Source organism: Nicotiana tabacum, chromosome 19 (genome assembly GCF_000715075.1).
Source record: "Nicotiana tabacum cultivar K326 chromosome 19, ASM71507v2, whole genome shotgun sequence".
NCBI classification, from domain to species: domain Eukaryota; kingdom Viridiplantae; phylum Streptophyta; class Magnoliopsida; order Solanales; family Solanaceae; genus Nicotiana; species Nicotiana tabacum.
The window spans coordinates 138739287-138764462 of NC_134098.1; the positions used below are offsets into that span (position 1 = coordinate 138739287).

Consider the following 25176-nt stretch of genomic DNA (forward strand, 5'->3'; position numbering starts at 1 on the left):
TTTTTTTCTTAAACTTCATGCTTAGAGCCCGCTCGGCCATGAAATTTTTTTCACTTTTTTCGAAAAATTTTTATTTTTTGTCGAAATCAATGTTTAGCCATAAAATTTTCAATTTTTACTTGAAGATGAATTTTAGAATTTTTCGAATTTGAAAAACTCCAAAAAATTATTTTTTAGAATTTTTCACTCAGATCACTCACAAAAATTTAAAAATAACCCAAAATTATATTTATGTCCAAATACAACTCTAATTTTCAAATATCATTTTCACTTGAAAACAAAATTCACTTTTTTTGAATTTTTACAATTCTTATGTCCAAACACCCATCTAGTCAAATACTTCCACATAAATTAGGATGTCGGGAGTACTCTTCCATGTTCCTTTATGCACTACTGTATATTATTCCTTTGCCTTTTATATATATATTAGTGGGGATAGCCCGTGAAGAGAACTACACTGTTGTAAGTAAAAAGTACAGTGATAATATCTCCACAAAAGAGAAATAAAAGACCACAAAGAAATATCGTATGGGTTTGCAGAAACATCTGCTGATACAAATATGTGTAAGATGGTAGAATTTAAAATTACTATCAAAATATATAGTACTATCAAAATATATAGTCCGAAAGAGTACCAGGAGAATCAACTCGTGCCTCACATAAGAATTTGAAGGAATTCGGGATATGTTCTCTTCTTCCACGTGTTGAACCCTTGGCTTTTTTCGGTAATTAAATACACTTGCAAAGCCAGTAGATTCTATAAGGAGCTCCTCAGGACTTTCTGGTCGGACTTTAACCCCTTCATTTTCACTCGAATGTAGAGAGCATTTCGAATTGCACTGAAAATGTTGTCCTGCGAGATGTCTTCATTTGGCAAATCAAATGTTATGTGGTGCTTCAGCCATTCCTTATTCGTGACAGATTAGTCATATCCGTTTGAAAATCCATCAGGAAGCTGCAAAATCAGGTATGCATAAGTGATCAATGATAATGAAAGAGCTATGAAACAACAAAAAAGATAAAACAAATTGGACATAAAGGGAGAGATTAAACTCAATGACTGCAAACTAAATCACAAAGGAAAGTGAACAAAATAATGAAAGCACACTGCACATTCCATTTATACACTTAAACAAACACATGTAACCAGTATAAAATTTGAATATGCAAGAATATTTCAAAGTGCCACTGGAATGTAAACTCCAAATGAGTAAGGGAAGAAGCTCCCAATCATCAACGGTGTGCCAAAACAGGATAGAATGAAATTCCTAACATCAATCGAGTAGGAGGAATACACCAATGACATGAATGTTCCTAGACAAATCATCAGCCAAGGCCCAAGGATCTTTAAGATCATGATTCGTACTCCATGATGAGTACATGTTCTATGTGATTGTGTGTGCGCGCCTATATATTAATATTTATAGATCCATTTTGAAATGACATCGTAAGTACAATTTAATGGGAGTGTTTTTAAGTAGCAACAATGTATGAATAAAAGCTTGCATGTAGGAAAATATGATAATTAGGTAAACTTATTTTAGTAAAATAGATATAAAGTAATATCATTTATAAATTAATGGTTGTCCATTCAAAGATCCAATTCTCCTTCTTTGAATGATCAAGTCTTTAAGAGTCACGGTATTGAAAGAACTCTGCCAAGAAAAGGTAGATGATTAGTCACGAAGATGAACATCTCTTCAATAATTTTTCGCATTGTCCAACAGAATGGAAGATGTTACCTTTTGTCGAAACTCGGATGACCGCAAAGCTGACTTTATTTTTATCTTTTCACTCAATCATTTTCAGGAGTTGATGTAGGTTCATGGCGCAGAGTGGATTCTAAAGAAAATTCAGCAAGGAAAGGATTAACTGCTGGTTCCTATTGTGAAAAAGACAGTGAGTGTAAACCATAAGAAATGCGGTTGGTAAAGCAGAAGATGCTATTCAGTTAAACAAATTGAATAAAGTGCAAGTCTCACAATCAGCTCTACATTATTTCCAATAAAGACATAACTAAACACTAAAATAATCATGCTGACAAAAGGTTATATAAAATTCTACAGGGCTAGTATAATACCTCCAAATAGTCTTAGCAAAATAACCTGTGCGGCCGTTGTCATTCACTGAGTCAGTGGCATATGTATAGCAGCAGACACATCTTGATACCGGCTGGTGTGCAAAATTGGAAACTCTATGATCAGTAAGAAGAATGATTGTTCCTTAAAGTTCTTCATAGTAAGAAAGAACATTTAAAAATAATAATTTCTGTACCAAATCTTTTTGTTAGTGAAAAATGTAATTTTCCTTGGTGTCATTATCTCCCAGGCACAAGCTCACGTGGAATTTCCAGAATAGTCCACCAAAGTGTAAAGTGCAAAATGCAAAGAAGAAAAGAAGAACTTTAAGAATGATAGAACTTTACAAAGTGTAGATTAGCAGGAGAATTATTTCCCATCTATCAAAAGAATTCCACGTGTTCATTTCTTGATGCAACAGCTTTATCATCGACAGTAAATAATACCAATGTAAACAGTCATTTTTTTTCCAGGAGGAGGAATCAATAAGAAAAGAAAAAAAGATTTAGTGGGCGCATGGGTCACTCAGTAAGATAATTTTTAACTAAAGAGAAGTAACATATTACCCATCTTTCTTGTGATAAAACAGTGGCTTTTACTGCTTCCACAAACTGTTCAGCAGACGGTGAAGGCATACACGTGCGTTCAACACTCATCTTCAAGTGCATTGCATTTTCCTCAGGTAGTAACAACAATATATTTCCGTCATATTTTCGATATACCTTTAAACCTTCAAGCAATTCCTATTAATATTTCCAATAGCATTTTTGGTGACTCTGACGAATGAGCTGAATCAGTAACCATTCAAATGAATAATAAAGAAGAAATATATTTAAGAATAAGAAAGGTTTCATGAGATACTATCATAATACAAAAGTGTAAAAACTAACGTGTCCATAATTTAATAATTTAGCAGATGGGCTCAACTCAATGTTACTGAAACAATGTAATTCACCCTTAGAAAAGTTTTCACCTTCAGAACATTTCATGACATACATACAATCAGTAGGCGTAAAGCCAAAGCCAAGGTTGTCCCAATCAATGTCGGCTAATTCAGATGTTATGTTGCTATTACAAAAACAAAATTCCTATCAGTTATGTGAAAAATAATAAACAAGTAATGCAAAGAATGTAGAGCTACTTCATAGATTGTGTGTAAATTAAATAATTGTATGACCTACAGGGAAGCTGCATTTGACCAAGTCCGCAAGCTCTACCATGAAGTTGTTTTTTTCTCTTTTTAATTGATGCATTCTGATGGTACTTGTATTGGAGGAAGTAATCACTTCCCTTTCGCACTGTAAATAGCATTCCATGATCATTGTCCTTCAGATAATTGATTAATATATTAAAACAAAAGTGCAGAAAGAGCAGAGCAAATTACCATATGATACTAACAACGATATACCTTCAGATCAGCTAATTGTTATCCTACCACATGTCTTGATTTTGCAAATCAAATGTTATGTGGTGCTTCAGCCATTCCTTTTTCGTGGCAGAAGTTTGATGTCCAAACATCTTCTTGAACACCTCGAGTAGTTTATCAGTTGATATGTCATTAAATGGCATACAATTGTGATTGTCTGATCGCAGAGCATCATAAACAGATTAGTTACTTGCATCAGACAACTTTAATACATTCACAATTTTTTCCATTTGAATCAGCAAACTGGTTTTCCAATCAAATATTTCATCTAATATCTGGAGTTCTGCCCCATTAAGATTTTTTATTTGCCTAATTCACATTTCAGTTGCATTAACATATAGAAAGATGAAGCACATCCAAATAGACTAAAAAGAATCTCTATGTTGAACTTCTTTTTCTATATGCAGTTAAGGCTCTATACTAACTGCACTTGTTCTAGCTTTTTAGTAAATCAAAGAAATAACATTATTCTCCAAAACAACTTTCAATTTATCAAAACCATCATCCATGACGAATCGACTTGTGGCCATCCATAACTCTAACCTCCATCAACAACTATGACAAAAATTAATTTAGGCTGCACGTTGTAATCTCGAGAGTGACATTCATACTTTTTATAATCTCCTTCATAGTATTCTAGACTCTGTCACGGGCAGAAAGATGCAATGTAGTACAACACAACTTAAAGTTGGGTGCTTTTGATTGCTTAGATGACGTTATTGATGCTCTATAAGTCCTATCAGTTAAATTCTTGAGGCTTTCCCTATTTATTGTATAGTTGAAAATTGTCTAAGAAACTTATCGGGCGCGGATCTAATGTATCACTTATGGGTTAATTTAAACCCAGCAACTTTGGCTCGAACACTGTATTAGTATTTGTTTAAAAAGCCACTCAATAAATACAAATAATCAATCTTAAAACACAAAAAATTAAATTATGAATCCCCAAATTGACCACTCAAGTAAGTCAGAATTATAAGCTATTTGGATGTCGGATAAGATTAATTTTTTATATTCATATCCCATCTATCCAGGTGGACCCAATTTATTACAAATATTGGATTTAAAATGAAAATTAATCAATCATACTCTTCATTTTCTTTTTCAAAAAAATTAAATGTATCCAACTGACATGGGATAATCATATATACCACAAAATTAGAGAAGGAACAAACGAAGATGTCTAAAGATTGAAAAGAGGGTAGAAGCCTTAGAAGGAGAACCTGACTTCAGGGTTGCCGCAGATATTACGAACCAATTGCATGCCATAAATCTAATCATAAATCAACAGTAAACCCAAGAGCGAAAAACACCCCAAATGACCCATTAACAAAGTCGCCGATTTTCAAGCCAAATAGAAAAACGGGGAAGCAGAAGACACGCTAACTTTACAGAAGGCTATTTCGATGACGACCTACTATATACTAACTGGGTTTGTTCTAGTTTTTTAGTAAATTAAAGAAATAACTTTATTCTCCAAAATAATTTTCAATTTATCAAAACCACCGTCCATGGCGAATCAGGCCGTGGCCAGCCATAACTGTCACCTCCATCACAACTATGACAAAATCAAAAGAAGGAAACTCGAAATAATACAATATGAACTGAACTCGCCAAGAGATAAAACGCAAATCAGCAACAGTGATAAATTCGAAGAACCACCATGAAAATAGAGAGAGATGAAAGAGAGCGTGAGTTGAATCAAGCTTTCAGTAGAAAAATCCTAAAACTTTTGATTTTCTACCGTTTACCCAAAATTCAAAGTAGCACGTGGTCGTCTCTCAGGCATCTGAGCGAGGATGTAGGAAATCCTATTATGTTAATCTTTTGCTCAAAGACAATTAAACTCCCAGTAAGCCTAGACGTAATGACAATTATACCCTCAATAAGGCCATGCAAGCATGTTGACCTGGTGTGTGCTTATTCTCCCAAATTAATAGAGAGAATATATTTTGTCCTTTCGACCTCTCCTCTTTCAAAATGTTGAATAGGGTGAAATTCTTGTTTTAGTAATTTTGATTTAGATATTTTCCTAAGGAAATGACAATTATCTATTTTTTGTGTATAAAAATTAAAACTCCTCAATCAGCTACATTCTTTATAAGACAACCTTCTCTTTTACTCTACTTGTTTCCTGATTGCTTGGCGGAGATCGGCCTAAGCCTGTTTGTTTTATTTCTTTTTGCTTTTCCATTTGGATTCAACAATATTTACTTTTTCTAATACTACTATTTTTTATGGTTGGAAATATTGGGACACAAAGAAAAATAATTTGATAGCATGCTATGCATCATATTTTTTGGAGATCCACAATTATCTATAAAGTAAAAAAGAAATGTTATTTGAATATTTTGGTCAGGTTCCACATGAGCTAAATCTTTTTTTTTTTAATAGCAATCACATGAGCTAATAAGCTGCTGCCTGCTTCATATCTGGCGATAATTGAGTATATGGTTAAGAATTCAGTTATTAGCTTTAACAATAACTAGGTACGTGTGTTTAAGAACGCAGATTTGGAGACTCTTTTTTTAATTAAATGATTTATTAGTTTTACCTAGTGTTGGCAAAATAATTCATCCATATTGTCCACTAAAAATTGGGTTGGATAATGAACTTTTTAAAAATATATCAAATATGGATAAGATCCTTATTGTCCACTTAAAAATGAATAACCAATGAGTTTAACTTTTATATTTGTAAAAATTTAAATTGGGGTTTCTCAAGTTTGACAGACTAAGAATTTTCCCAACAATGATCATAATCAAGAAACCATGGATATTCATATTATCCATCGATTAACTCATTTTCTATCCGTATTAAATATGTGTCGAATCAGATAATTTATCCGTTTTTACATTACTCGTTTTTAACCCGCATATATTTAACCCGCCCCGCCAGTTTGCCGACCCAAATTTTAACGAATTACTAGGTTGGTGTATTTAAGCACACAGTTAGGAGCCGCTTTCTTCAATTAAATGTTTACAATAGTATTAATTAGGTATACACTGTATGCGGTTCTCCATTTCTTTGTAAAATTCTATCTTGTGTTGTAGTAGACTAGTAGGTACTACTAGCTCCTGCTATCCCATAAATATCAATGGTATCCCCACACCTAATTATTTCCACTCTACAAAAAATATTAGGCAACGCGTTCCTTCCTCCCCGTTCGTACATCTTTATTATTGTGCACATTGAGAATAGTGGAACCCAAATAAGACTTTCTAATATTTATGGTCATGAGCTTTCTTACTTAATGTTACTGATAACGTACTACTTCCTGTTTAGCTAACTAGAAAACGGTGACATTATCTTTGACAATGTTAAAGAATTTAAAAAGTTCTTCCGGCAAAATACCAACTTCAACAACAATAATAATAGACTCAGTGTAATCTCACAATAAAATATTAACTTCAGCACATCAAAAATTATTTTCTCTAGCAATGTCAGAGAGGTTGTTAAGATTAATATTCATAATCAAAAATACCAATTAAGGAATAAAATAATCTAAGCAGTACTTAAGTTATGTGAAAATTAGTAATGTATAAATTATAATTGACCAAATATTGTTTTCTGTTTTAAAAGCGCACATGTGCTCAGTATCTTTTTATCTGCAATAAGTCAGATGCAACAAACGCACGCAAGCTAAAGGCTAAATGAGTTTAGAAGGAGGTTAGGCCAAAGTACGTTTTCATTTTCTAACTTTTGTTATACTTTTTTTTAATGAAATGAGTGGCGAATTCAGATAAAAGTATTAATTAATGAGTTCGAATTCTGCTAAGCAGTGATTTCAAATCAACAAACAACAACAGTTCGATCAGTTAGAGACCATTGACTACTTTCCAATATATTATAGTTAATATACAATTAAAATTCCTGAAAACTATTAAAACGTACATTCGTGTAAATGTCACCCGTACAATTGCCAAGGAGAAAGGACTCTAACCTAGATCGATAAAGTAAAACCTGTTGGATTTTTTAGTTCAAAAATCATGTCAATGGCAAATCAGTAAAAAATAGAAATTTTGATTTTCCCTCGTTTGCAAAGAAACATTGTCTCATATTGGAGGAGAAAATCTTATTTGTTAGGTATATATAAAGTTGCACTTCTTCTAGTTTTTAAAGAGTTGAGAAGAAGTCAAGGATCACACCGTCATTATCGCTTGCTTAGCTTTGGATTTGGTCTGATTGATTGTTAATTTTTTGACCAAATTTATTTGTTAAATATTAAAATTATATCAATATTTTAATCCAAATCAAATAACATAATTTGAGTTTCCCTCCGATTTTATTTTATCGTTTTATTTTATGTAAATAGCCGTTTTTGTTATAGTCGTTTTACGCGAAAGGTCATCTGGAAGAGTTGCACCTCTTCGGTTGTGTAACGACTCGATCGGTCGTTTTGAGCATTTGCACTTCGCTCGGTAGTTTGAGGGCATGAGTAACTCCGTATGATATATTATGACTTATGTGAATCATCGGTTTTGGTTTTCAGGTTATTCGGAATTGATTTGGAAGAATGATTCTCAACTAGGAAGCTTTAAGTTGGAAGAGTTGACAAAGTTTGACTTTTGTGAATTTGACCTCGGAACGGAGTTTTGATAATTTCAATAGCTCCGTATGGTGATTTTGGACTTAGGAGCATATTCGGAAAATTATTTGGAAGTTCGTAGTTAAATTAGGCTTGAAATGGCTAAAATAGAAATTTAAGTTTGAAAGTTTGACCGGGGAGTTGACTTTTTGATATCAGGGTCGGAATCCAATTTTAAAAATTTTTATAGGTCGTTTATGTCATTTATGACTTGTGTGCAAAATTTTAGATCAATCGGACTTGATTTGATAGGTTTCGGCATCGAATGTAGAAGTTGGAATTTCTTAGTTTCGTTAAGCTTGAATTGGGGTACGATTCGTGATTTTAGCGTTGTTTGATGTGATTTGAGATTTCGACTAAGTTCGTATCGTATTTTAAGACTTGTTGGTATGATTGAATGGGGTCCCGAGGGGCTCGAGTGTGTTTTGGATCACTGGTTGAGAAACTAGTTAAGTTAAAGATTTGGAGTTTGACCATGGTCAATATCGGGTCAAGATGACCTCTTTTCAGTATTTTAAGTGCGCGAGCAGGTTCGTAGCGTGTTTTATGATTGAAACGCATATGTGGTTTGTGTCTGGGAGGTTCCGAATGAGTTTTGGGTGCTAAAACGAAAATATTTTCGTTGCTGATTTTCTGGTGTAAAATAATTACGAAAATGTCATTTTTTATCCCTTAAATTGTCAGACTTCATTTAAATCTTCAAAACATCATCATCTCCCTCATTTTAAAGCCAAATTAGGTGATTCAAAAGCCTAACTTGACTGAAATTTCACAAGGAATCTATTGGAGGCATCAAAAGAGAGTTTAGAGATTTTTTATCACACAAAACGAGGCAGAACAGCTGGGCAAAAAAATTTATTATCGAGGGTTTGTTTATTTTCCATTTTTGACGAATTGGAACTCGGAAAGAGGCGGTTTTCGGGAGATTTTTAAGAAAAATATCGGGGTAAGTATTCTTAACTCAATATTGGTCAAATTTTCCGAATTCATGGTTGTTTTTAATATTTAATTGGTGAATTAAGTTGGAAACTTTAGAAAACCCTCTTAGTTTAATTTGAGGATTTGAGGGTCGAGTTGATGTCGGAATTTGGTAAAATTAGTATGATTGGACTTGTGGTTGAATGAGCGTTCATATTTTGTAACTTTTGTCGGGTTTCAAGACGAGCCGTTCGGAAGTTAATACGCGCAGAATGGAATTTTCGGAGCGTTGTTTAGCTTGCTCGACATTGGATTCAGCTTGTTCGAGGTAAGTAACAACTCTAATCTTAGAGCTGAGGGTATGAACCCTGATTATACGTGTTATGTGAATTGTTTGGAGGTGGCGCACGTGCTAGTGACGGGCGTGTGGGCGTGCACCATAGAAATTGAGACTCAGTTGATTCCGTAGAGCTATTTAGTCAATTAACTTGTATTCTTCCATGTATTTTTATGTGTTAGAGAAACTGAGTTGTGACTCATGTTAGAAATCATGCTTAGGTAAATGTTGGTATTATTGTGACTCACTGAGGTCATTTCTACTGTCGAATTATATGTTTAAACTGTAATTTCATACTCAGTCATATTCATTCATTGCATATCATATCTCAGTCTCTGCTGTTATTTATTGATACATCATATCATCATTTTGGGCTAGTTTAATGACATTGTGAGCCCGAGGGACTAGAGAGATCGATGACAAAGTGAGTCCGAGGGCCTAATTGTGAGGATAATTATGGGATCGGGATGCACGCCACAGCAGGCCAGATTAGCTTATTATAGCACGTGAGTTGTCTGTGCGGATCCAGATATTGATACTACAGCACGTGAGTTGTCCATGCAGCACATGAGTTGTCCGTGCATCACGTGAGTTAACCGTGCAGATCTAGATGTTGATACTATAGCACGTGAGTTATCCGTGCAGATTATAGCGCTTGGGCTAAAGGAGCCTCTCCGGAGTCTGTACACACTCCTAGTGAGCGCAGGTACCTACTGAGTGTGGGTGCCGAGCGATTGGGAGGATTGAGTGACTGTGAGGACTGAGTGACCGGGAGGAATGAGTGAATTGATACTCTGAGAGTATTGAGTTACATCGCATTGACATGCACACTTGACATACAGGCATAGATATGCATTTTCCTCATGATGTACGATATTGCGTCATTCATGACTTCACGTACTCATTGACATGTAGGCATAGAGATGTATTTTTCTCATGCCATTTGAAAATGAAACATCATATCTGTTGTTGAAAATTTTTTGGAAAAAATCACAGTTTTACAAAACGTACTCATATTTTGGGGATTTCGGTAAAAGATTTGGGTTTTCACTAATATACTTGAAAAGCAAGTCTATTTTTCTGGAACTGTGAACGAGCCGAGCATTGTATCTCTGAGCTACTTCTTTTATTTCTTCTATTCTGTTGTTATGAACTGTTGTTGGCTATTGGTGTTGGACCCTGACCTTTGTTCCAACTCGTCACTACTTTTAACCTAACGTTAGGTTTGTTACTTATTGAGTATATGGGGTCGGTTGTACTCATACTACACTTCTGCACCTTGCGTGCACATATTGGATGCTGATGTTGCTGTGATCGACGAGAGTTGGATTTGAAGATGTACCTGTGTTACGGTCATAGCTGTCTCTTGTTCATGGTAGCCTTAGATTTATAAAAATCTGTTTATGTACATTTCGAACAGATGATGTATTTATTTCATACCAGCTTGTAATATCTAATCTTAGAAGCTCATGATTTGTACTACCGGTTCTTGAGGAGTGTATTAGAGTCAGTTAAATATTAATTGAATCGGATTATTATTATTTGGCTTACCTAGCGGGTGAGGTTAGGTGTCATCACTGCTAGTTGGATTTTGGGTCGTGACAAGTTAGTATCAGAGCCCCAGGTTCATAGGTTATACAAGTCATGAGCAAGTGTCTAGTAGTGTCTTGCAGATCGGTATAATGACGTCCATACTTATCTTCGAGAGGCTATAGGGCATTTAGGATAATTTTCCATCTTTCTTTCCTTATCGTGCGGATTTGATTTAGCTTATAGCATAACTCCTTGAATTCTTTCCACATATTCGTGTGCGCATATGAGCACTCGGTATCAGTTGTGCATCGCCGGCTTATGATTTCAGGGATGACGTGCGAGATGTGTATTCTGTGTTTTGGTGATAGGCAGTCTGGAGGACTTGAGGCCAGGTTTAGACCACAGCTTAGACTCGGCAGTTTCGGTTGTGAGAACTTGTACATTTGGACCCATATGTCCGGTAATGTCCCCACGAGTGAAATTTGTGGCTCGATGAGTGATTGAATGGCTATATGATAAGTATGATGTGACTGTGGGATGTGTTCAGATGGGTTGAATGTGACGAATAAATGTTATAAAGGTCGGGACAGGGCCCCGTCATACCAATCAATACATATTCAAATCATACTGACCAAATAGGCAACTCTGGAGCAAGTGGAGTGCACAAACACCTTCTGCTGAGCTGATAGCCTACTAGGAGAATTCTCAACTTGTCTATCGGGACCTGCGAGCATGAAACACAGCGTCCCCAGAAAAAAGGGAGGTCAGTACAAATAAAGTACCGAGTATGTAAGGCATGAAAAAATTATAGAGTAAGGAACTCAACCTGTAAGTCTGAATAGCTCTGTGAATCATGAAAATATTTATAATATCATGCATGTGCGTATAAATGCCATACCATGCATAAGTATATGCGTACATAACATCATCAAACCTCTGAGGGTATCCCATCATATCATCTCAACCACTGTGGGCGAAATCATCAACGTATACCAGCTGATCAGGTGGTGGTGCGTATATAACGCCATAACCTTTTCTATATCCCATATACATATATAATATACGCGTATATAACGTCATCTGATCATGGGTCAATGTACATGTATAAATGAATGCAATGCATAAGGAAGTAAATCTATAAGATCTCTCGTAATATCATAAGACCCATGAACAGACGATATGATAGTAGGACATATGGAGAATCAAGAATATAGGCACTTCTAGTACTTCTATGAATAGAGTCATTTATGAAAGTTGTGCATTTGCTCGTTTTTTTTGTATCGTATGGATCATGCCAAAAGGAAAGAAGGGATAGCCTTAACATACCTTATCACAATATTTCCAATCACCAAGTTGAACTCGCCTCTTTATACCTTAATCTACAACAACAATAATAATACTATCATTAAGTTACGAAAGGTACAACTATCGCACAATGAACGACAAACTTATTTTGTATTAAAACGGGCAGCATCTCCCTTATAATCCTTACTTCCTTCAAATTAAAGATAACACCAAACACAACAATATCAACATGTATATATTATTTTCCAACCTTATATACACCACAAAATACTACAAAATAGCCCAACACACCTCAATCTCTTCATACACAAAACGACCACCGTAATAGTGTCAAACGGCCCGAAAATATTATGACGAACGACCAACCCTCCACCCTGCATTTATATGGTGTTTCTCCATAACCTTACTCCTCCAAAACTCTACAAAACAGTAGTAAAACACGCAGCCCAACAGCAACACAAAACAATTTACAAAACAGTCCGCTACAAATGAATAACTCGAACTCACGACTTCCGATCACCGTCCCGTGAGTTCTAACTATTAGGAAACGAATTTATCAACCTTCTTTGATATTTAAACACTTAAATACAGAAAGTACATATTTTCTTAACTATGAAGTACCTTCCAAAACTCAAACTACAAAGAAAAGAGAGGCGATATAGCGATACTTACGTCGTAAGGATCATTTTAATGTTATCGTTTCTTGATTCCATGCCCGGGATGATAATCTTGTTTGAAGATCTTGCAGAGAGATTAAGAGTATAGTTAGGGGTCTTATTTGGTTGTGTGTTCTGGAAAATTGAAGAAAGAAACGAGATAAGGATATAAATATCCATTTTGTTTGAAAAGTCAAAAGGTGCTACTTGGCACCCTAGCATTGGTCCTTCTTCCAACGCCTTATAACTTTTTATCCGGGTGTCGTATGAATGAATAGTTAAGAGATTTGGAAACTACATTCAAATATCTTCAATTTGGTATATAATATGTCCCAAAAAGACCTCATATAGCACACGAAATTTATTTCTCAAAAGTCTCTGTTATAAGGCAAATCCTTAGTCGGTGTTTCCGCAACTTTAATCCGATTTTTCCCAAACTTCATATTTTCTATCCAAACATCATATATAGCCATATTATGACTTTAAAATTATTTAAATCATGATTAACAAGTCTCATATTTATTACATCATCTTGGAACGCACAGGGTGTAACACGCACATGCTAGGTGACAGGCGTGTTGGCGTGCACCATAGAAATTGAGACTCAGTTGATTTCGTAGAGCTGTTTAGTCAATTAACTTGTATTCTTCCATATATTTTTATGTGTTAGAGAAACTGAGTTGTGACTCATGTTATAAATCATGCTTAGGTAAATGTTGGTATTATTGTGACTCACTGAGGTCATTTCTACTGTCGAATTATATGTTTAAACTGTAATTTCATACTGAGTCATATTCATTCATTGCATATCATATCTCAATCTCTGCTGTTATTTATTGATACATCATATCATCATTTTGGGCTAGTTTCATGATATTGTAAGCCCGAGAGACTGGAGAGATTGATGACTGAGTGAGGCCGAGGGCCTGATTGTGAGGATAATTATGGGATCGGAATGCACGCCACAACATGCCAGATTGGCTTATTATAGCATCGGGTTGCACGCTGCAGCAGGCCAGATTGGCTTATTATAGTACGTGAGTTGTCTGTGCGAATACATATATTGATACTATAGCATGTGAGTTGTCCGTACAGATTATAGCGCTTGGGCTGAAGGAGCCCCTCCAGAGTCTGTACACCCTCCCCCCAGTGAGTGCAGGTACCTAATGAGTGCGAGTGCCGAATGATTGAGAGAATTGAGTGATTGTGAGGACTGAGTGACCGTGAGGACTGAGTGAATTGATACTCTGAGAGTATGCATATAGTTTTATTACTGAGTTGCATCGCATTGACATGCACACTTGACATACAGGCATAGATATGCATTTTCCTCATGATGTACGATATTGCGTCATTCATGACTTCACGTACTCATTGACATGTAGGCATAGAGATGTATTTTTCTCATGCCATTTGAAAATGAAACATCATATCTGTTGTTGAAAATTTTTTGGAAAAAATCACAGTTTTACAAAACGTACTCATATTTTGGTGATTTCGGTAAAAGATTTGGGTTTTCACTAATATACTTGAAAAGCAAGTCTATTTTTCTGGAACTGTGAACGAGCTGAGCATTGTATCTCTGAGCTACTTCTTTTATTTCTTCTATTCTGTTGTTATGAACTGTTGTTGGCTATTGGTGTTGGACCCTGACCTTTGTTCCAACTCGTCACTACTTTTAACCTAACGTTAGGTTTGTTACTTATTGAGTATATGGGGTCGGTTGTACTCATACTACACTTCTGCACCTTGCGTGCACATATTGGATGCTGATGTTGCTGTGATCGACGAGAGTTGGATTTGAAGATGTACCTGTGTTACGGTCATAGCTGTCTCTTGTTCATGGTAGCCTTAGATTTATAAAAATCTGTTTATGTACATTTCGAACAGATGATGTATTTATTTCATACCACCTTGTAATATCTAATCTTAGAAGCTCATGATTTGTACTACCGGTTCTTGGGGAGTGTATTAGAGTCAGTTAAATATTAATTGAATCGGATTATTATTATTTGGCTTACCTAGCGGGTGAGGTTAGGTGTCATCACGGCTAGTTAGATTTTGGGTCGTGACAGATTGAATCCAATTTGTTGGCTATAAATACCAGACCATTTCCTAAGATTTTTCTTACGAAAATTCTGAAACTTCTTCTTCCTTTCTGTATTTTTTTTCTTCTTATAAAACAAAAGCAATTTGTGATTTATAACCGCCATTTGTGTTCGTTGTACACTGGTGTTTGAAGTACCGCTACACCAGTGTAGTTATCCATTTTATTCTTGGAGAAAATAATCCTAAACCTCAGGTACTATGAGGGGATTAAGTTTCTTAAGAAAACACTCTGAATTCAGTGAGCTCATATATAATTCTGCTTCTTCTACATTTTTTTTTACGTTATTTTAGTTTCCAGAATATATATTTCAAATACAAATTAATAACAAAGCCACATGAAATTCGTGGGTCGTGACTCGTGAGTAATCACTAAGCAAAAAGCTTACTGGAATTGTGGGTCGGATTAGATTGAGCACAAGAATTAAAAAGAAAAATAAATTTATATTCTTAAAAATACTATAATATTTGTGTGACTATACTATTTTTAAAAAGTTTATAATGTTAAATATGCCATAATATTTAGGCACCAATAAACCTTATCATTGAAGGTAAAACAAGATATCCAAGTTATATTGTTTTTAAATTTATAATCAATGGACTAATAAAAAATAGTGACGTTTTTTTTTCAGAACGGAGGGAGTAGTTTTGCATTTGAGAGAACAATCATATTGGCGCAGAAATAACTTTATGTATTTCCTTTGTAAACAATTTTGCTCCTTGACAATTTTACCCTTCGTGTTATTACTCCTTGTGCATTTAGGCCCTTGTTATCCTTTCTCTATCCCCATATCCATAACTTTCGACGCGGAATAAAAATTTATATGTAAAAATTCATTAAAATTGCAAAAATAGTAGATATGAACCCATAACTTTAAATATATAATAGATTCAATGCTAAAAATTTTAAAAGTTGAACCCCTAGGATTTAAATCCTGGATCCGCCTCTGCCCATACTTCTTTCCCTTTTCTGTCTCCATCCCCCCTTCGCATTACCCTTTTAAGCAGTTGTCTTTGAATTGGATCATGGAATTAACGCTGAGATTTTGCCTCATTCTTCAACAGGAAAGCTTTTCACTTTTTGGGTTCGCTCATTGATATCGGTTAGTCGTACAATCAGGGGCAGAGCTAGAGCTTCAGATGCGAATACCCAATAATTTTGGTCTAAACTTTATATTTGTCTTTAAAAATTTATTAAAAATACAAAAATTATTAAATATGTAAATTTTAATCAGGTATGTTCGAGATTGTACGATTTGAAAATATAATCTGTGTACTAAATTTCCATTCTATATATATTTGTGTGTGTACGCGATTCGAAGATATTGTAGGTACTAGATCGGCCACACTAATTTAGATTCAGCTTTCTAGGTTCTTTTCTTAGAATTAATAGAATAATATGGATATGCTCTGGATTGCATGTCACATAGAAATTCTATATACTTATATATGGTGTATATTTTGTGTATTTATATGATAAAACGAGAAAAAAGTAAAAATTTAAGTTGTTGAACTTTTTTTTAATAGTAGAAAGCATATAAGGTAAATCAATGTCAAGAAAGATTTAATAGTGAGCTCTTTAGCTGTGTATGCTTCTCTCCTAGTATAGCTGTATCTGTTTTTTTTTTTTTTGGGCTTATGTCATGTTGCTTGGACACATTATTTTATGATCTAATTTATGAAAGTTATGGACTTAATATATTCTTGTTAATATTATTAACTTGTGCTTAAATTAAATTCACCGTGAGTTGTATGATTTAATAGCTTACTGTTTACAAAGTAAAATTGTATAAATTTAGGGAAAAATTGTTATTAAATTATCATTATAAGTAATTGTTGATAAATATAATATTTACAGTAGTTAAAGACATTTAAATAAACTTATAAGTTATTTTACAATACCACACTGTATCAAACCACATCAAACGTACAGTTCATCTAAACATTGTATTCACAGAACAATGTTGTAAAATATAATACAATACAAAAATACATTATGAAACTAACGTGAAACGACTAACCAAACATAGTGTTAAAAATCGTAAGGAATGAACTATTAACTCATCCATTGTTGGTGGGACTGTCATGAAATGAAGTGAGTCAATGGAGAGGCGAGGCAGGTAGGGAGTTGGCCATGATTTGACTACTTCGGTTTGATAGAACTGATGTGGATGCCTTTCTTGCATGCACAACCTTTTCATTTGTCTTGATAATAAGTAGGAAAACCAGACGGTACAAAATTAATGTACTTACCAGAATGGCAAGATCTATCCACTTTGAGTATGCCATTTCTGCTTCCCATCTTTCTCTCAAGATGTCTTCTCCACTCATTGTCCGATTGTTTCCGAATAGATCATCTGTAAACTTTAGCCCTTCAAATTCATTCTTAAACATACCTTGGTAAGCATACTTGTGGAAGGACATGTAGTACAGTGGATACTTCCAAATTGGATTAGGCAACTCACTAGGTAATTGAAAATAACCACCACTTAATATCTGTAGTCCTTGTATTCCTGCACCCGCTACAATGCCCATAAGGAAATTAGGCACGATAGCTGCAACGTTCATCATTAGGCTCTCCACTATCATCATACTGGTAAAGAGGACCAAGGCAAAGTAGATGAAATGCCCAAATCCGTTCTGAAATCCAGAAAGCAAATAGGCAATGGCACCTGGAACGAATGATATTAGTAGCAGGTATGGTATAGAAGAAAGTGTGTTGCCTATGACAAAAGTACAACATCCATAGTGCCCGTTTAAGTTTTCCCGTTGAAATACCTGCAATATTTTCTCGAAGCAGTTAAATTAATTAGTCATGATACTATATAAATCATAGCATTTGTTAGTTATTTTGGATGAGAAAAAGATACCTTCATGTCCTCTACAAATGAAGGGAATCCACCAACTGTCATAAATGTCATAAATGAAACAACGAAAGCAACCATTAGACCTCTTTCCTGCAAAATCAATTTTTTAGACTGTGTTATGATCCATAAATTGTGTGCACTCAAAAAGTACTTAAACACTTGGAGAACTAAGAAAGTTTGAAACTTATTTGCTGATTCCTTATCCGTACAGTCTATATACCTCGATTGAACGATAGTTTGAGCCAAGATCATAGTAGATGGAACCAAGGCCTAAAGCAATGGCGACATAGGTAGCGAATCTCATCCAATAGTAGCCAAGATCACGAAACATGTTCACACTTGACCTCCTTGTCAAAACAAGGCTTTGCGTAGTGAAGTTGGCATGACTTCTTTTTTCCAATATTTCACCACCCTGAAAATATATAATGAATGTTAGAGAGATTCCTTCTCATCACCCTGCAAGCAGTCCTCCTCCATCCTTTCCATTTTGGTGGTTCTCTCTTACCTGTTGACAAATTTCTGCAACCTGGTTCTGAACTTCATGATATTCCTCAGATGATTTATATGAATTTACGAGAAGGTCAATCACTTCTTCTGTAGGTATTCTTCCAGCTGAGCCTTGTTCAATATCCTTTTAATAGAAAATAAGATATTCAATAAAAGGCAAACTTTGGTCTCTCTTCGAAAAAGAAAAGAGTATTTACCTCATCAAAGTCCTTGTTTATTGTTTTAAGAAAATGATCTGACGGATTCTGAAGAGTTGGGCAAGGGAAACCATTTCTCGCGAAAAACTGTCATAATAAAAAAGTTTTAATAAACGTATAAACTAATCAAATCATTACATATATATAATTGTATTATATGTCCGTTACTTGACTAGTTAATAATCCAATAGTCATGTGCTTACCTGAATTGCTGCACTAGCAGGTCCAAAATATACTATTCTTCCCGAAGACAAAAGGCATAGGCTGTGGAAGAGGTTGAAAACTTCTGCACTTGGCTGATGAATAGATGCAATAATGGTTCTTCCCTCTTTTTGGCGTGAAATTCCGCTCATCACATAATAAGATGCAGCACTGTCGAGGCCACTGGTTGGTTCATCGAGGAAGAGAAGTTTTGGTCGAGTTAGAATCTCCATGCAAATACTAAGTCTCCTCTTCTCTCCTCCGCTAATTCCTTTATTGCCCCATCCTCCAATTCTCGTGTTCATGGCATCTTGCAATCCCATCTCCTTTATAGTCTGCTCCGCTATTTGTATTTTCTCTGATTTTGTCATGGAATCTGGCAGTTGGAGTTGTGCAGAGTAGTAAACAGCTTCTTTAACAGTTAGTGTTGCCAACAGAGTTTCATCTTGAGTCAGGTATGCCTGATTTTATAGGATAAAACACATTACCATGCATGCTAATAAAAATATTGTACTTTACTAACGGAAAAGTAAAAGAGATGTGATTGCAAAAAAGGAAAAGAAAATAAGTAGTGATGCGCGCCAAGCGGCATTCAGGTGAAGATTCTCTTACAGACGTTCCATAAGAAAGTTTCTGTTTGTGACCATTGATCAGAATATCCCCGCTCTGCCTCGTGCTGAAGTCCAGTCGCCCTGAGAAGTGGACATCAGGTGAGTCATACTTAAAAATAAAACTATCTCATGAGCATTATTTAACAACCTATCCCCCTATTGGCCTTTGCTGTTATTTTTGGGCCCATTCAAGAAATTATATGCATCATTTGCTAAGAGATCGATATACTAATAATATTTGCTCCTACCAGCTAATGCGTCGAGAAATGTAGATTTGCCACAGCCAGAAGGACCCATGACGGCCAAGAGCTCACTAGGACGAGCATAACCAGTGAGACCTTGAAGTATGGCTTTTCTGCCACTTTTTCTAGTGGAGACAGTAACCCATAAGTCATTCCAAGTCAAGGAAACTCCTCTAGTTTTTGATCCCATTTGGCCCTTCACAGCATTCAATTCTGCTTCTTGCATTCCAGTTCTAGTTTCATACTCCATAGGTGGCATTTCCAAATTTACAGAAGCCATAGTTGCATGCCCAGAAGAAGGAACGGAAAGCCAAAAGTGGTTTTACCTTCTTATTCTTGCAAAAAGCGTGGGGTATTTAAGGACGTTGTAGTGTGAGACACTATTTTGTCAACTTCTGGGCAGCTATGGCATTAATTAGATGTGTCAAAAGAATACAGTTATAATGGACAGTTCAGGCAACACATTTATGTTTCTCTTTGTAAGTTTCAGCTTTTAATGTCTAGTTTCGTTCTTCTTATCCTCACCCCCCAACTCCCAAGCATTCCTCTGTCCAACTCAACTCCCATTTTTCTTCTTCTCCTTGTCACGCTAGCTTGTTTGATTTGAGAACAGGGACCATGCACGTATAGCTAGCTCAATTATCACTAGCAATTTTCAAGTATGTGGTTACGATCAGTGTAGAAGCCACTTTCGTTTACATACTTTGAGCAATAACTAGGTAAATGTGTTTAAGCAAAGTTAGAACGAAGCCGCTTTCTTTAGATGATTGTTGTAAGAGCTACTAGGTATGTGGTAAACTGGTAAAGTTAGCAAAAACAGTGTTGTACTCTTATATAAGTGTCATATGCGTTAACAAACAGAATTGTTATGGTTTGGACAAGTTGAAATTAGAAAACAAAACTAGTTGAAGTTAAAGCTGGAAAAAATTGTGGGAGTTGATCTAGTGTTCGTTTAACTGTAGTTTCTTTCTGAAAATAGATTATATGAATTGATATGTGAGTGGAAGTTTAAGATTAATTTGAAATACTTGACATGAAATGGCATGCACGTGAAACCACAACTTCACTTGAAAAGTTCAAATTCAAGAGCAAATTTTGTTTATTACGTGCTGAAATCTCTTTATTTGCAAGTCAAGGGCACAAGGAGGTTAGCAAAAGTACCCCTCCATTTTGTATTTTGTAATATTTTATTTTAGTATACGAGCGAGATCTATTTCTAGCCATTTCCAGCCAGTGGCCATTTCTTTTTTTTTTTTCCCCCTCACAATGGGCTCTAAATTATACTAAGACCGTAATTACTTAATCTCACTTAGCGAATCTAGAAATCACAAAACATGAATTTAAATATCACCATTACAACTGTCAGTGAGAACTAGAGAATGCGAGAAGCAAAGAGATAACGAGTAAAATTGGGACACTTTCGTATTTATTGTTTATGTTTCTTATTTTCTCATTTATTGTTTTTCCAATTTCTTTCACATTTTGGGAACTAAATTATAAAGTCAAAACAAAGAGAAAAAAACCCATCCCTGATTGTCAACCGTCAAGTATTATTTTGAAATCACATGGGAGAATTAAATGCTTTTAAGTATACCTGGTATGGAGCTTTCTGAGAATGTATTAACTATGTTATGGGCTATTGAGAAATACACTATTGAGTACTAAAGATAGGCCTTACCCAATAATAGCTAAAGCACAGAATGGACCCAATAAGTGGCCACAATTGCACAGACAAACTCATATTAATTGCTCTTATAGTGAAGCACCGTAATTCAGTTCCCAACCAATGCTTCACTCTACCAAGTCAGAGTAGGAACTCAATGAATCAATGTGACAACTCAAACTAAGTTAGATCTGATCTGAAACTTAGATTTCTCAGTTACAACAGCCAAGATTTATGCAAGTAAAGTCGATTTATTTATTGTCACAATTCGACTTGTAAATGAATTTGAGTCTATCATCGTGGTACTTCTTGTCCTAATTTACTTTTCTTTTGTGTGTATACATAGCTTTTACTAATTAGAAAATTATTATTTACTCACATATATAAGAAAAACTTTCTAAGTGTCTACACTGCTTTAATTAGGATTAATTCTTTAACACCTGCAGTAGCCTCGTACATCAGTCGCAAAACAATAAACAACCATCGCAGTTCGACATTATCTTGCTCTGATTATTTTTTATACCATATTTTATGCAAATTCCGTAATATGTACTACTATAAAAAAGCAATAACTATTACATATATGATGTATATGTTATGAAATGAAAACAACTTAGTAAAACATGAACAAGATATGTTGTTATGAAATAAAAGTAATTTAGTAAAACATGAACAAGAAATGGAGATAGAGAGAAGGAAGAGATTTTCTTCTTCAATTGTATGTATTTTCTTATCTATTACAAGGCCTTTATATAGGCATGAAAAGTGAAGAAACATAAGTCATTGAATATGTCATTAAGCATAAAAATATATCATTAAGCATTTGAGAAGATCATGGAGGAAGAGTAGACATCCACCATAATTTAATTTTTCTTATAACACTCCCCCTTGGATGTCCATAGATAATGTGCCTCGTTAAAACCTTATTAAGAAAAAACCCTATGGGAAAAAGATCCTAGTGAAGGAAAAAGAGTACACATGTTTAGAAATACGCCTTTTGGTTGCCTCGTTAAAAACCTTGCAAGGAAAACCCAGTGGGACAAAACCTTGTAAGGAAAAAAGAGTACAACGCGTATTAACTCCCCCTGATGAGAGCATCAATTCACATCCTTGAGCCTTCGCATCCCAATCTTGTACATTAGTTTCTTGAAGGTTGACGTCGGTGGAGATTTGGTGAACAAATCAGCCATATTATCACTTGAACGGATCTGTTGCACGTTGATATCACCATTCTTTTGAAGATCATATGTGAAAAATAACTTTGGTGAAATGTGCTTTATCCTATCCCCTTTTATTAATCCTCCCTTCAATTGTGCTATGCATGCTGCATTGTCTTCATACAAAATTGTGGGTAGTTTGTAACACTTCAAACCATATGTGTCTCGAATAAGGTGTATTATAGACCTCAACCATACACATTCTCGACTTGCTTCATGAATAACAATTATTTCAGCATGATTAGATGAAGTAGCCACGATTGATTGCTTAGTCGATCGCCAAGATATGACAGTGCCTCCATATGTAAACACATATCCTGTTTGAGATCGAGCTTTGTGTGGGTCAAATAAATACCCAGTATCGGCATAACCAACAAGATCGGGACTGCAATCATTGCTATAAAATAAGCCCATATCGGTAGTCCCTTTTAGATACCGCAATATGTGTTTGATTCCATTTCAATGTCTCCTTGTAGGAGCAGAACTATATCTTGCTAAGACATTAACTGAAAAAGTTATGTCAAGCTGTGTAGTGTTAGCAAGATACATTAGCGCACCAATTGCACTAAGATATGGTACTTCAACACCAAGAAGCTCTTCATTATTTTCATGAGGTCGGAATTGATCTTTATTTATATCGAGTGATCTCACAACCATCGGGGTACTCAATGGATGTGCTTTATCTGTATAGAATCACTTTAAAATCTTTTTAGTGTACGCTGATTGATGACAAAAATTCCATCTTTCATATACTCAATTTGTAGACCAAGATAAAATTTTGTCTTTCCAAGATCTTTTATTTCATTAAACAGTCTACTGCTTTAGGAAGATCCCCAAGAGTTTCAATGATATTTAAATCATTAACATACACGACGATTATAACAAATTCAGATCCAGATCTTTCTATAAAGACACAAGGACAAATTGAATCATTCATGTACCCTTCTTTCAACAGGTACTCACTTAGGCGATTATACCACATGCGCCCTGATTGTTTCAATCCGTATAAGGATTTTTGAAGCTTTATTTAATAAATTTCTTGGAAACCTTAGTATGCTTCAGAACAATTTAAATCCTTCAATGATTTCTGATGTTGGGCATATTTCGATATGTGTTGACGTTACTTTACCCATGTTTTAATCGCTTTTTGATGCTATTTGATCCTTAAAATGCCCAACATGGTTTAATTATTCGTTTTATGACTAATTGAGTTGTGTGTGATGAATTAGGGTATTTGGAGTGCAAAAATATGAAGAAAAGGTGCTCTAGCTAGAGGAACAGGGGTTGGATGCGTCGCATCCAATCTAGAAAAAATCAGATTTCGTGCACCCTTAGCAGTGAAGTCGGCCCATAGCATCCGCCTTAGCATCCGCACCTGGGCAAAGCTGAGAAGTGGAGGACGAAGTGGATGCGAAGCATCCACCCTAGCATGCGAAGCTGAGAAGTGGAGGACGAGGTGGATGCGACGCATCCACCCTAGCATCAATCCCTGGAGCTGATTTGGATTAGAAATAGGAGAACTTTGGCCCACGACTTTTGTACGCAATATATAAGCCAAAAACGCCTCTTTTAGGGCATCTAACATATTGGGAAGGGGGAAAAAGCCACGACAAAGCTGTGGAGGCCGGAATTCATCAAGTTCCATCTTTCTCCCACCAAACTTAGTAATTTTTATGTTTCTTTGTATGATTTGTTGTTTGGCTACCATGTCTATGTGGAGCTAAACTTCACGTTCTAGGATTGTGGTTCTTTCATGATTATTGTTATTCGGATATTGATTTTGACTTCTTGATTTATCATATTAGTTTATTTATTCAATCTTGCGCTTAATTATTTGATTGCTTGATCACCAATTGAATATTATCTACGAATCTAGAATTGAACTCGAAAGTGGAAATTCTATATTGCATACAGGATTGAGTAGGGCAAGTTCTTGAACTCGGGCATCGGGGAACGGATTCGTGGTCAGGATAGACATATACCTAATTGCCTTGCTTGGTTGATTTATAGGAATTATAAATGCGTTTTTGTTTATTCTAACTCCATAGACATATAGGCGTTAGGTTAGCTTGAATAAGCGAGTAAGAACTCGACAGATTCTTATGAGCAATATTAACCCTGTCAACCAATAAGCTAGATAAATTAGTCGGTCAATTCAATTGAAGAATACAATAGGATTGTTAGATAGCCCATAACCCTAGATCGTTTTCATTACATTGATATCATAAAAATCTGCTCTTTCTCTGTTCAAAGTTCATTATTTATATTATTTTATTTTATTAGTTTAGAATCAAATATTTTTAGGTTTAATTCTTGTTTAGATAATTAGGATAGTCTAATTTAGTTAATAGTTAATCATAAGTCCTCGTGGGTTCGACATCCGACTTTTAGTCACTTTATTACTTGACGACCGCGTATACTTGCGAGTGTGTTTGGTCCCAACAAGTTTTTGGCGCCGTTGCCGGGGACTTAGAAATTAACCATTTTTCTACAGTAGGCTTTTACTTTTATCTTTACAAGTTTTTTTTTTCTTCTCTTTTTGTAAATATTTTATTTTTATAACTATTTGATTTTTCTCTTAGTGTGTTTCTAGTTCTTTCACCATGACATCTGGGGATAAAATATATGGAGGTAAGGTTATTGATGAAGACTCTTGGTTGACGAAAGACTTATATGGCCCGTCATTTTGGGCTTGTCATGACCTGAACTCTTGGAAAGCTAAAT

General features: G+C 35.2%; 2 protein-coding genes and 1 long non-coding RNA gene across 36 annotated transcripts; all 3 read right to left on the minus strand.

The window, feature by feature from the left end:
* Positions 1–463: 463 nt before the first annotated feature.
* On the minus strand, positions 464–5396 carry LOC107771919 (uncharacterized). 33 transcript variants are annotated; one of them, XR_012703027.1, is made up of 8 exons: positions 4728–5333; positions 3487–3661; positions 3260–3376; positions 3052–3146; positions 2275–2854; positions 2081–2172; positions 1743–1842; positions 464–955 (listed from the first exon to the last, which is right to left on the minus strand). XR_012703027.1 is itself a non-coding variant. In XM_075238749.1 (7 exons), exons 3-6 carry the CDS (start codon positions 3398–3400, stop codon positions 1843–1845), a joined length of 450 nt encoding a protein of 149 aa, XP_075094850.1. In that variant the 5' UTR covers positions 3401–3404; positions 3487–3661; positions 4728–5396; the 3' UTR covers positions 464–955; positions 1743–1842. The 33 variants fall into 33 exon arrangements, 4 of the variants coding, with proteins under 4 accessions (XP_075094850.1, XP_016446867.1, XP_075094852.1 ...); XR_001644924.2 differs by having other exon boundaries at positions 1743–1882; positions 2275–2866; positions 3463–5332; XR_012703022.1 differs by having other exon boundaries at positions 1743–1882; positions 2275–2821; positions 3256–3376; positions 3463–5332.
* Positions 5397–7337: 1941 nt separating this feature from the next.
* LOC142173313 (uncharacterized) lies at positions 7338–12974 on the minus strand. Its single transcript, XR_012703029.1, has 3 exons — positions 12858–12974; positions 12207–12259; positions 7338–11604 (listed from the first exon to the last, which is right to left on the minus strand). It is a non-coding gene; the product is annotated as an uncharacterized LOC142173313 (long non-coding RNA).
* A 3909-nt stretch (positions 12975–16883) lies between these two features.
* On the minus strand, positions 16884–20120 carry LOC107771921 (ABC transporter G family member 1). 2 transcript variants are annotated; one of them, XM_075238753.1, is made up of 9 exons: positions 19579–20120; positions 19332–19411; positions 18722–19180; positions 18519–18605; positions 18320–18445; positions 18035–18226; positions 17818–17904; positions 17413–17725; positions 16884–17304 (listed from the first exon to the last, which is right to left on the minus strand). In XM_075238753.1, the coding sequence occupies exons 1-9, from the start codon at positions 19850–19852 to the stop codon at positions 17048–17050; spliced, it is 1875 nt and encodes a 624-aa protein (XP_075094854.1). In that variant the 5' UTR covers positions 19853–20120; the 3' UTR covers positions 16884–17047. The 2 variants fall into 2 exon arrangements, with proteins under 2 accessions (XP_075094854.1, XP_016446870.2); XM_016591384.2 differs by having other exon boundaries at positions 16884–17725; positions 19579–20115.
* Positions 20121–25176: the final 5056 nt, after the last annotated feature.